Here is a 13,710-nt window from a genome sequence, read left to right as displayed (position 1 = left end):
AGGCTGGAGTGCAGTGGCATGATCTCAGCTCACTGCAACCTCCGCCTCCCAGGTTCAAGCGATTCTCCTGCCTCAGCCTCCTGAGCAGCTGGGATTACAGGCACATGCCACCACACCCAGCTAATTTTTGTACTTTTAGTAGGGACAGGATTTTGTTGTGTTGGCCAGGCTGGTCTCAAACTCGTGACTTCAGGTGATCCACCCGCCTTGGCCTCCCAAAGCCTGCTGAGAGGCAGGCGTGAGCCACCGTGCCTGGCCTATCTATTCTTTCTCTTTTATCATTTGTGCTTTTGGTTTCAGGTCCAAGATGGCTCTGCCTAATTCAAAGTCAAGATGTATACATATGTTTTCTTTAAAAGTTTTATAGTTTTAAATCTTACATTTAGGTCTATGATCCATTTTGCGTTAATTTATAGTATGGTGTAAGATAGGGGTTCAAATGCATTCCTTTGCATGTGAATATCCAGTTGTCCCAGCACCATTTGTTCAAAAGACTACTCTTTCCTCATTGAGTGATTCTGCCACCCTTGTCAAAAACTGACCGCAGATACATGGGTTTAATTCCAGACTTTCAATTCTATCTCGTTGATTGTGTGTACATCCTTATGCCAGCGGCTCACAATCTGAATCTGTAGCTTTGTAGTTAAGTTCTGAAATTAGAAAGTGAGTCCTTCAAGTTTGTTTGTCATTTTCAAGATTGTTTTGGGTATTCTGGGTCATTTGAATTTCCTTATGAATTTTAGGATCAGCCCATTCATTCAAAAAAGCCAGTTGGGATTTTTACGAGGACTGCATTGAGTCTGTAGGTCAATTTAGGGAATATTGCAATCTTATAAATAATACTAATAAGTCCTCCAATCCATCAACACAGAATGTCTTTTCATTTATTTAGGTCTTCCTTAATTTCTTTCAACAATGTTCTGTAATATTCAGAGTATAAGTTTTACACTTCCTTTGTTAAATTTATTCAGTTGTTTTCTTTTACTATTTAGCTTCTTAATATATCACTATCTCAACCTAAATTGGAACCATTAAATATTAATTAGTAAAAAACTAATGATTTAAAGAAAGAATGGTGACAAAGATTCAAGGGCATTCAATAAATAACCTGTCATTACATTACCATGGGTAGTTTTAACGTCTAGATATTTATTTCTGTGAAATATTTTTATGGGAAATACTAAGAAAACAAATGTGAACAGCTAGGAAAGGAAAGCTCCATCCCCAACAGATGAACAGAAAGGTTACTAATGACTGATTAGACTGCAAGGCAATTATTAGGCCATGTTTGCTCATGGAAAAGTAACTATAGGAAAAAGTCAGTGCACCTGGTGTAACTAACTGCCTTTCTTCAGACTCACTCTCCAGTGCAGTGACAGATTTGGGTACCGCAAAAGATGAAATACAGCAAATATCACAAAAGTCCAAAGACAACTGTAATACTTTTGGAAAATGTAAGCTCCATATGTTCCAGCCAAGTTTGCCAGAAATCTCTACACTGAAGCTTCAGGTACAGCCAAGAATCAAGGGTCGGCAGGGCATGGTGGCTCACGCCTGTAATCCCAGCACTTTGGGAGGCTGAGGCGGGCGGATCACAAGGTCAGGAGATCGAAACCATCCTGGCTAACACAGTGAAACCCCGTCTCTACTAAAAAATACAAAAAAATCAGCCGGGTGTGGTGGTGGGCGCCTGTAATCCCAGCTACTCAGGAGGCTGAGGCAGGAGAATGGCATGAACCCGGGAGGCGGAGCTTGCAGTGAGCCAAGATCTCACCACTGCACTCCAGCCTGGGCGACAGAGAGAGACTCCGTTTCAAAAAAAAAAAGAATCAAGGGTCACTCTGCTTTCCTTTGCCATTGTTCCTTATGAACATACATCACCCTAAAGCCCAGTGGAAAAAAGATACAGAGATTAATAGGATGGCACACAATTCAGAAACTCTAGGGAGCCATGCCACAACAGTGTTTTAGAAATCTAATAGCACTGCAAATCCCAAAATAATTTGTAAATAGTTAGATACAAACAATAGCCTTAGAATCATATTAAAATCATATTGTGCCAATATTCTACTAATCAGGTTCTAAAACCTCCCATATGTCTACCTTTTTCTGGAGCAATCATCTTTCTTCTTTTCTTAGAAGGAAAGTCCTCATCTAGTGCCTCAAAGGATAGCTTTTATTTTATTTTATTTTATTTTATTTTTATTTTTTGCCTAGGCTGATCTCAAACTCCTGAGCTCAAGTGATCCTTCCACTTGGGCATCCTGAGTAGCTGGGATTACAGGCATAAGCCAACCATGCCTGGCAACTACTTCTTGCAAAACTCCACAACTACTTCCAAAATATTTCTTATTTGAGATATTGGCCCAAAGCTGATTCCCACTGACAGCTTCCTATATTTCATGTAATTATGCTTTCATGAAAAAGGATACAGCTGTACTCTGCTAAAATGTTGAAGAAAAACACAACCTCAGATGAGATTTTAGTGCACTGCAAATATTCCTTTGATTTCCAGACAAGGGAAAAGTTTTAGAAAAATGACAAATGTAAAAGCCAGATCAACTTCAAAGTCTTTTTATGAGTAAAAAGATATAAATAATAAAAGTGAGATAAGAAACAGCCAATTTGGCATGCCTGTGCACATGTGTGTGTGTGTGTGTGTGTGTATTGATAGCAGAAGGCAGGATATGAGGCTAAATCTGCTAACTCCAATCATAGTGAAGATCATATGATTCCAGGGTTTAATTAGTATCATCTGATCATAAGCATTGCCTGACACTATGCTCAATGTATAAAATTCCAGGTCCCACTGCAGATAAACTTCCTGAAACAAAACCTCCAGCGAGAAACCCTGGGACACTTTTTTTTTTTTTTTTCCCAGACAGAGTCTCACCACGTTGCCCAGGCTGGAGTGCAGTGGCGCGATCTCGGTTCACCGCAGGCTTGACCTCTCAGGCTCAGATGATTCACCTCAGCCTCCCCAGTAGCTGGGACCACAGGTGTGTGCCACCACACCCAGCTAATTTTTGTATTTTTTACAGAGATGGGGTTTCACTATGTTGCCCAGGCTGGTCTTGAACTCCTGAACTCAATGGATTTGCCTCCCTTGCCCTTCCAAAGTGCTGAGTTTACAGGCGTGAGCCACCATGCCTGGCCTGGAATCTTCATTTTCAACAAGTGCCCCAATAGAGTGTTTTTGGGTTTTGTTTTGTTTTGAGACAGAGTCTCACTTTGTCACCCAGGTTGGAGTGAAGTGGCGTGAGCTCGGCTCACTGCAACCTCCGCCTCCCAGGTTCAAGTGATGCTCCTGCCTCAGCCTCCTGAGTAGCTGGGGTTACAGGTGTGTGCCACCACACCTGACTAATTTTGTATTTTTAGTAGAGACGGGGTTTCACCATGTTGGTCGGCCTGGTCTTGAACTCCTGACCTCAAGCAATCGCGCCTACCTCAGCCTCCAAAAGTGCTGGGATTACAGGTGTGAGCCACCACGCGTGGCCCCAGTAGAGTTTTATAATCAAGTTAGGTTCAAGAAACACAACACAGTACTTACCCAGCTCAACTAAAAGGTATGGCTCAGGCACACTCTTCAAATTTCACCTCACAACCAACTCCAATCAGTCTGGACTGCACAGAATCACCCAACTGCACTCAGCTGTCTCATCCCGGGGCCTTCACAAATGCAGCCGCCCCAGTCTTTCCTTCACCTCCTCAGACCATCTCATCCTGGGCATGGCTTCTCCCAGATCCCTCCTGGACCCCAGTGCTTCCCCCATGTGGCTCCTACTGCACTGCCACTTCCAGGAAATGAAGTTACATGAAGCCAAAGACCATTTGTTGTTGTTTCTGTTCACTGTTCAATGCTAACTAGAACACAATAAAACTAGCACCTGAAATAGTTACTGAGTGAATAAATACGTTAAAATTGGGAAGTTGTGTTGCTAGTGCAAAAAACTCTGATCTACTTTCTCCTAAAAATATACAAAATGAAAAGGTAAGACAAACTGTAGATATAATTTTGGACGTCAGCAAAGAAAAGCTGACAGAGGAGGACGATCAAAGTAGTGGAGAAGCCACCTCCTTTTAGTATTCTGTATATAACACGCCCATGCTTTTAGTATTCTTCAGGTAGGGCAGAGGACTCCACACTGTGTTCCAGGAAGCCATGGGATTTGAGGGAGGTGCTCAGCCAATCTGTCAGAGGCATGTGAACCAGAGCAACCTCATCCTACCTAGGGGCTGGGTAAAATGCGGCCGAGACGGCTGGGCTGCATTCCCAGATGTTTAAGGCATTCTAAGTCACAGGATGAGATAGGAGGTCAGCACAAGATACTGCTCATAAAGACCTTGCTGATAAAATGGGTTGCAGTAGAGAAGCTGGCTAAAACCCACCAAAACCAAGATGGTGACAAGAGTGACCTCTGGTCATCCTCACTGCTACACTCCCACCAGGGCCATGACAGTTTACAGATGACATGGCAACGTCAGGAAGTTACTCTATATAGTCTAAAAAAGGGGGGCATGAATAGCTCACCTCTTGTTTAAAATATCATCAAGAAATACCCATAAAAACGGGCAATCAGCAGCCCTTTTTTTTTTTTTTTGAGACGGAGTCTCGCTCTGTCTCCCAGGCTGGAGTGGTTCCATCTTGGCTCACTGCAAACTCCACCTCCCGGGTCCACGCCATTCTCCTGCCTCAGCCTCTCGAGTGGCTGGGACTACAGGCGCCCATCATCATGCCCAGCTAATTTTTTGTATTTTTAATAGAGACGGGGTTTCACCGTGTTAGGCAGGATGGTTGCGATCTCCTGACCTCCTGATCCGCCCGTCTCGGCCTCCCAAAGTGCTGGGATTACAGGCATGAGCCACCACGCCCGGCCTATTCCTCTACTTTCTTAATAAACTTGCTTTCACTTTACGGATGCGCCGAGAATTCTTTCTTGCGCGAGATCCAAAAACCCTCTCTCGGGGTCTGGAACGGGACTCCTTTCCTGTAACAAATCCATGGAAGATACAGGAAGTAAATGTATTTTGTTTAAAAAGCAATGCAAATGGGGAGAGGAGGAATGAGGAGGAAAAAAAGAAGGGAGAAGAGATTATAGAGCTAGAAGATGTAAGTGTAATATAATGCTAAATTGTCTGAAATTTTTCACAACCATTTATGATTGAAAAATTTTTTGGCTGGGTGCGGTAGCTCATGCCTGTAATCCCAGTACTTTGGGAGGCCAAAGCGGCTGAATCACCTGAGGTCAAGAATTTGAGACCAGCCTGGTCAACATGGTGAAATCCCATCTCTACTAAAAATACAAAAATTAGCTGGGCGTGGTGGTGAGTGCCTGTAATCCCAGCTACTCCAGAGACAGGATAATCACTTGAACCCCAGAGGCGAAGGCGGAGGCTTCAGTGGCCCGGGATTGTGCCATTGCACTCCAGCCTGGGCAACAAAGCGAGATTCTGCATCAGAAATAACAAAGTAAGAAATAAGAAATTTTTCAACAGATTATTAGTCCAAATAACTAACACAAATGATTTCGTTATCTTTTTCTTTGCAGTAAGAATAAAAACCCTGGGGGACAGAGAGGAGGCCAGAGGTCCCATCAGAGAGGAAGATACAAACACATCCAAGACCACTGAACACTGTAAGGATGACTCTCTCAGTGGGTGAACTAGGAAAAAAAGAGAAAGCATCCCACAAAGGGAAATGCCGGGGGCACAAGCCTTTCTCCACCTTGATTTAGATTTACATTTATCTGAATTTAACAAAAATAAGAATAACAGCAAGCAAAGAAAGTGGTAACTAAATGGCCGGACGCAGTGGCTCACGCTTGTAATCCCAGCACGTTGGGAGGCTGAGGTGAGCAGATCACTTGAGGTCAGGAGTTTGAGACCTGGCTGGCCAGCTTAGCAAAACCCCATCTCTATTAGTAATACAAAAATTAGCTGGGTTGTGGTGGTGCACACGTGTGAGAGAATGAGGCACAAGAACTGCTTGAGCTGAGATTGAGACATTGCACTCCAGCCTGGGCGACAGAGCAAGACTCCATCTCAAAAAAAAAGAAAAAAGAAAAAAAAAGAAAGTAATAACTAAATGGATTAGATTACACAAAATAATAACAAAATCTAATATGTAGGGTAAAAAAGATACCTTTTTTCTTTTTTTTAAACAGGGTCTCCCTCACTCTGGCATTGGAGTACAGTTTCACAATCTCAGCTCACTGTAACGTTTACTTCCCAGGCTCAAGCAATCTTCCACCTATCAGCCTCCCAAGTAGCTGGCACTACAAAAACATGCCACCACACCCGGCTAATTTTTGTACTTTTCCAGAGACAGGGTTTCGCCATGTTGCCCAGGCTGGTCTCAAACTCCTAGGCTCAAGCAATCCACCTGCCTTGGCCTCCCAAAGTGCTGGAATTACAGGCATGAGCCACTGCGCCTGGCCCTTAAAAAAGATAATACTAAAAATGGTATAAATTTCATTAACGGGTACCCAAAAATATTTCAATACCCTCATATTTGAAAAAAGTTACAAATATTGATAAGCTATATTTTAACTGATGTCAATATTTCCAGGATAAAGAACAGAAAAATATATAACTCACAACCAAGTACAGGGAAACAATGGGATGGAAGGAAGAAAGCAAGCTCAGTTCCTCTAAGACAGGGAAAGAAAGAAGGAACACATCAAAACAAGGACAAAATTCAGGCATAAAATATGATGGATATGTAAACCAAAAACAAAACTTAAGGCCCCCCAATCATCTGAATGAACTTCCTCCTCAGCCAGGGCTCTTTTAAAATTTAACCTGAGAGACTGTTTCAGGCCATGACAGGAAGTTGGGATCAAACATGCCTCATCGTACCTCTCAGGCATTAATAACAACACAGACTTTAAGCCTAATAAGAAACATATTGGCCGAGCACGGTAGCTCACGCTGTAATCCCAGCACTTTGGGAGGTTGAGGCGGATGGATTACCTGAGGTCAGGAGTTTGAGACCAGCCTGACCAACATGATGAAACCCCATCTCTACTAAAAATACAAAAATTAGCCAGGCATAGTGGCAGCTGCCCGTAATCCCAGCTACTTGGGAGGCTGAGACAGGAGAATCGCTTGAAACCAGGAGGTGGAGATTGCAGTGAGCCGAGATCGCACCACTGCACTCCAGCCTGGGTGACAGAGTAAGACTCCGTCTCAAAAAGAAAAAAAAAGCAAAAAGAAACATATCACAACCTGTTCTCTCTGCAGTCTGCTACCAGGAGGCTTCATCTGTATGAGAAAACTTTGGTCTCCACAACCTCTTATTGCAACCCAGACATTCCTTTCTATTGATCCCAGGTCTTTGGATAAATTCAACCAATTTTTAACCAGAAAACTTTTAAATCTACCTATAAGCTAGAAGCCCCCACCCCCCACCCCTTCAAGTTGTTCTGCCTTTCTGGACCAAACCAATATGTTTCTTAAATGTGTTTGATTTTAGTCTCATGCCTCCTTAAAATATATAAAACCAAGCTGCACCTCGACCACCTTGGGAGGTCTCAGGACCTCCTGAGGGCTGTGTCACGGGCCATGGTCACTACATTTAGCTGCAAATAAATCTCTTCAAATATTTTACAGAATTTGACTCTTAAAAGCTAGACAAAATAAACTCTTCAGTGACAAGGCAAAGACTGTCATATTGTTTTTTAAAAAAATATTCTAGCTTATGCTAATTATGAGACAAAAACGTAAGAATTAAGAAATTTTTTAAAAGAATGAAAAGATACATACTGTACTAAGTATGCTACCTGAAAGAAACCCAGCATTAGCTCTATCAATATGCTACAAAATAGACTTAAATGCATCAAAAGCATTACTAGAAAAAGAGGGTAACTATATAAGATAAAGGATTCACTTTCCTAGGTAGACATAACATTTTAAAGGTACAAGCATCCAAGAATTAAAGTTTCGAAAGCTAACAAAAGTACAGAGAAAAATTTAACACTCTTGATCAAAGCAGACATATTTAACTTCTTTCAGTGATTAAGATCAAGCAATCAAATCACCAAGGACAAAAAAGATTTTAATGAAATACGCAACAAGCTTCATCTAAATAATGCAGAAATCATACACATTATTTTCAAGTACTCATGCAATATTTGGAAAAAACACAAAACATAAATTAACAAATTCAAAGATTCCAGATCTTCCCTCATTTCCTGACCCAAATCCCAATTAAGCTATACAGGTTTTTTTCACTAAAACATTTACTTTCAAATTTAAAAAGATACTCCAGTCGGGTGTGGTGGCCCACGCTTGTAATCCCAGCACTTTGGGAGGCCAAGGTGGGAGCATCGCTTGAGCTTCGGAGCTCAAGACCAGCCTGGGCAACGCAGCAATACCCTGTCTCTATCAATCAGTCAATCAACCAACCAACCAATCAATAAAAAGATATTTCTAAGTAATTAATAATAAAAATTAGAGGATATAGAGAACTGATCATGAAAAATAGTAAATATCAGAACACTTGGGATGCAAAAAAACAATCACAGGAAAGTTTATTCTTAAATGCTTACATAAGAAAAAAAAGGCTGAAAACAAATGGCCTTAGTAACCCAACATAAGTTGCTAGAAAAATAACAGAATTGCCTAAATAGGAAGACGAAAATAAACAGCACAAATGAGGCAGAGAACAAAGATATACAAAGAGGACCAATAAAGCTAAAAGTCAGTCCTTTGCCAATAAAATTGGCAAACTTTAGAAAAGACAAAATAAAATCAGAATCTCTGAGCATTGGAGGCCTGGTATCAAGTACTCTGCACAATCAACTGGAGAACTTTCGCTTTAGCACCAGAGTTGAGGATCAGTCTTCTCACCTGTCACCTTTCATTTTTCTTAGGGATTTTATGTTATGTAAGAATCATAAACTACCGATTTATTTCTATGGAATATATTCCATTCTTCTGTTAATAAATATTTATCGAGGCACCACCATGATAAACAGATGTGATCCTTATTCTCATGTTGCTTAGAGTCTAAAAGAGAAAATATTAAGCAAAGAAAGAATAAACTAATTTCATTGCTGTTCATAACAGAAAATGTAAAAATACTGTCTAAAAACATAAAGGCTTAAGGACATTATATAAAGTCATAACAGTAAAGGTAACACAAGGTTGAAAAATACAAACTATGTAACAAACCTGCACACGTACCCCCTGAATCTAAATGTTACAATTATTTTTTAAAAAGAGCTCCAAAAGGAAATATTCTGAACGCTAAGGTTAAAAAAACATAAACTATTTAAATTAATAAATTATTACGACTGCTTTTATGCTACAATGGCAGAGTTGAGTAGCTTGACAAAAAACTCATCATACAGCCTGCAAATCCTAAAATATTTACTTTCTGGCTCTTTAAGAAAAAGATGGCTGGCCCCAGCACCGTATGAACAGAGTGAAGAGGAAATACATTCCTCTCAAGGGAAGCAGAGAACATCTGATAAAATTCAATATTCAGTTATGACTTAAGAAAATAATGATAATGATTCCTGGCAAATTAGGACATATTAGTTCCTTCACCTTTATCAGGTTAACCTGTAGCAATCATCACACTTAAAAGTGAAATATTAGAAATAGAGAAATAATAGAAATACTAGAAACATTCCCATGAAAATAAAAAACAAGACAAGGATGCCCCTGCTATCCTTCCTACTTTTCTTTTTTTTTTTTTGAGTCAGAGTCTCGTTCTGTTGCCCAGGCTGGAGTGTGATGGCATGATCTCCATTCACTGCAAGCTCCGCCTTCCGGGTTCATGCCATTCTCCTGCCTCAGCCTCCCAAGTAGCTGGGACTATAGCACCTACCAGCACGTCCAGGTAATTTTTTTGTCTTTTTAGTAGAGACAGGGTTTCACCATGTTAGCCAGGATGGTCTCGAACTCCTGACCTCGTGATCTACTCACCTCGGCCTCCCAAAGTGCTGGGATTACAGGCGTGAGCCACCGTGCCCAGCCATCCTTCCTACTTTTCAATATAATATCTGCGGCCCTAACCAGTACACTAGGTCAAAAAAAGGGTATAAGGATTACAATTACAAAAGGAAGAGTCAAAATTGTCTGTCTTTAAAAATGGTATAGTTACTGGCCGGGCACGATAGTTCATACCTGTAATCCCAGCGCTTTGGGAGGTCAAGGTGGGAGGATCACTTGAGCCCAGGAGTTCGAGACCAGCCAGACTGGGCACCATAGTGTGAACCCATTGCTACAAAAAAACAAGAAAATTAGCCAGGCCTGTTGGCACAGGCCTGTAGTCTCAGATACCCAGAAGGCTGAGGCAAGAAGATCAATTGAGCCCTGGAGGTGGAGCCCGCAGTGAGCTGTGATCATACCTTCACACTCCAGCCTGAGCAACAGAGCAAGACACAGTCTCAAAGAAAAAGAAAAAAAATGGTACAGTTACCTACCTAAGTCGAAATCTATAAACATTAGGACTAATAAGAGTTGAGAAAGAGTACTAGATTCAAAATTGACATACTAAAATCAACATACTAAATGTTACAACTGAATAATGGCTGGAAAAAGGTGATTCTGGCATCCACAGAAAGTAGTTATGCTGGAGTTTCTGGTTGACATTGCTGGAAATGAGGGGGTGGGGCTTCCAGCAGCAGATATTATAGTCACCCATGCAATTCCTCCTGTGAAGAAATAGAGGAGACTCAAGAAGTCACACTCACCAAACATCTCCCAGACTGACTGTTATCCTTAAGTCAGAGGATGATAATTCATATGAGGTTTCTGTGTAAGAGTAGTAACATTCACAAAGAAGTAAAGCCAGTTCTTGGCAGGACTACTTCAGATCTCCACCCCATCACGCCAGCATGCCCATGTGTATTTACTTAAGGCACCCCAGCCTCTTCATAGTATCAGGAATTACTATGTCTATATATTTAGTTTCCTATTTTGTCTGCTTCCCTTTACTAACATGGAAATTTCACAAAGTGAGGTCAGGGACTGTGTTTTGTTCTCCTCTGTGGCCCTAGCACCCAGAACAGTGCCTGGAGCATAGTAGATCCTCAATAAATGCACTAGAAGTTAAGGGAAAAGATGACCCCTATGCTGAGTTTTGAAGGGCAGGCAGGAGCAGTGTGCGAGGTGGTGGAGGCAACGGTATTGTGCAAAGGCACAAAGGCATGAAACCACATGATCTGCAGGAAAGCTAATTCAGTACCGCTGGGAAGTAACATGCAAGGCATGTGATGGAAAAATTGGGAACTACTGGACAGAGCAAAAAAGGGGCCAGAAGGGCCTGTTCGGCAATCTTAGGAGTGGGGTCCTTCCCATTAAAGTGATGAGAAGCAAGTAAAGGAAGGTAAGCAAAGAAGTAGCACAGATTTAGGCCAAGCACAGTGGCTCACACCTGTAACCCCAGCACTTTGGGAGGCCAAGACAGGCAGATCACTTGAGGTCAGGAGTTTGAGACCAGCCCTGCCAACATGGTGAAACCCCGTCTCTACTAAAAATACAAAAATTAGCCAGGTGTGATGGTGGGCACCTGTAATCCCAGCTACTCAGGAGGCTGAGTCATGAGAATCACTTGAACCCAGGAGGTGGAGGTTGCAGTGAGCCGAGATCGAGCGACTGCACTCCCGCCTGGGAAGCTGAGTGAAACTCCCTCTCAAAAAAAAAAAAAAAAAGAAGTAGCACAGATGTATATAATTCAATCTGGTAGCTGATCAGAGACAGCAGATTTGAGAGGGTCAAGACTGGAAAAAGGGATCAGGAAATTATTGCTTTAGTTCAGAAAAGTACCAACAATTAAAAAAAATTAGTAATAAATACAACCATCCATATTAAGTATGTACTACTTACTTCATACTTAAGTATGTAAGTGTCAGGCATTGTGCCAAGTGCTTTATTCACATTATCTCATTTAATCTTCACAACAATTCTAAGAAGTCAATGCCATTCCTGCTTTATGGATGAGGAAACAGAGGCCCAGAGAGATTAAGTTAACTTGCCTAAGGTTATTCAGTCAGGAAGTGAGGCAGCCAAGATCCAAACTGAGCAGTCTAACTGCAAAGCTGACTCAAAGCCGCTGTGGTGTGATGAACAGAATCAGACTCATGTACATAGTAAAATTCAGATGCCTTCTGATTTCTTTGGAGGTAGAAGGTGAGGTGGAGGGAAGTGACTCCAAGGTGTCTGGCTTGGATTACTAGCCATTAGAAGCTCAGAACTACAAAAGTCCTTAATGATCACCCAGTTGGGCTACCTATCCAATGCCGAAATTTCTTCTTTACCACCTCTAACAAATAGTTATCCAGCCTATGACTAACAGGACAACACATGGCTTAGCTGAGTCAAACTCTGCCTACCATTACCAAGACCCTAAAGATGTCAAATAAGTTGAGAGTTGGGTCTTTGGAGACTCTTACCCACTGATTTTCATACTGCGATATGCAGAATTCTAGAATTCTGCAAGGACCTTAGAGACTATCCCAGGCTGGCTCTTCCTACCCTCTCCTGCTTCAACCAAGCACTACCAATTTTATAATACTCTTATGTTGAGGGTCCCCGTAAGATTTCACTGGGAAAAAAACAGTACAGTACTTTTGAAAGGTTTCATAATCACTGGTCCAGACCAACAACCCCTACTTCATGGCAAAGGAATTTGAGGTCCAGCAAATGCGACCTTGAGTTGGTCAAGGTCACATGGTCACGGTCACATAGACAAGTAGTCACAGAGCAAAACAATCCTGCAAGGATTGGGAACCACCCCATCTCTCTTAGCCATCTTCTCTCTGTTTGAACTGTATAAAACAATGTAATTTTTAACAGAATATTTAAAGTTAAAAATATATCAAAATACACATTCATTCTTTTTAGTTTTCCAATATCTCTAGGTGTTGCCCTAACACTTAGTCCTCTCTGTCTCAGAACTGGTATCTAGTGGAAGGTAATTTATATAATATATTAATCATTAATCACCACCTGCAAGCTCACGGTAACAACAGAGTTACAGCAAGAGATCTAAATTGACTGGCATGGTACAAAATCACAGGCATTCTAGGTAACATTTCTACCTTATTATTTATGGCCTTGCCTAAGAAAGTAAGGCAGTTCTACTAAAATATATGCTTTGGCTTGGGGTCTTTCAACTCCATGATTCTTTTACTCCCATTCTTCCCTCTTTAAAGTTTAAAACTTGTAACTGATTAAAGCTATGACTTGATTAAAAAAACACACACACACACACAAACATTCCTGCACATACGAACAAGGACTCAAGACTCACGCATTTCTATGAACAGCTGCCTCTTCTCTGCCATGGTCTTCCGCTTGTTCCCACTTTCCTCAATCATCCTAGAGACAAAGAAAGATACAATAAACCACTGTATAATTTGACAATTCAATCAAGTGCTAATCATTCTATTGTGAAGAGGTACAGGAAACCAAGTTGCAAATGCACATTTTAACAGAGTATCAGTAAAAATAAACTGAAAGCCTGATTCAGAAAAAGATAAACCACCTCCTTTTATCTGATAGCTTCTAAAATATTGTAAATCAACACTTATATGAGCTCATACAATTGCTTACTGTGCTAAAAATATGGGGCTGTCTTACTTCTAACTTTATTTTCTCTGCAGAGTCCTGGATTAGTTGAAGTAACTTCCCATATCTCTACTGGTTTATATCGATAAACATGTTACTAAATATAATTTAGAAAATAAATGTAATGAA

At 41.1% G+C, this 13,710-nt stretch overlaps 1 protein-coding gene across 7 annotated transcripts in view; it reads right to left on the bottom strand.

Moving 5' to 3' along the window:
• The window catches only part of DTNB (dystrobrevin, beta), a 285,440-nt gene extending 272,104 nt beyond the window's left edge, over positions 1-13,336 (bottom strand). For 6 of the 7 annotated variants that reach the window (XM_011950445.1, XM_011950464.1, XM_011950471.1 and 3 more), the window contains exon 1: positions 13,265-13,336. In XM_011950445.1, coding sequence (XP_011805835.1) covers positions 13,265-13,331 — 67 coding nt within the window. In that variant the 5' untranslated portion in view covers positions 13,332-13,336. Of the gene's footprint in view, positions 1-10,703; positions 11,255-13,264 lie in introns of those variants that run through there. The other variant, XM_011950481.1, reaches the window with a different exon arrangement.
• Positions 13,337-13,710: the final 374 nt, after the last annotated feature.

This window comes from Colobus angolensis, unplaced genomic scaffold (assembly GCF_000951035.1).
Source record: "Colobus angolensis palliatus isolate OR3802 unplaced genomic scaffold, Cang.pa_1.0 Scaffold109, whole genome shotgun sequence".
Taxonomy (NCBI): Eukaryota; Metazoa; Chordata; class Mammalia; order Primates; family Cercopithecidae; genus Colobus; species Colobus angolensis.
Note: the sequence above shows the minus strand (reverse complement) of the source record. Positions and strands in the feature narration are given on the sequence as shown.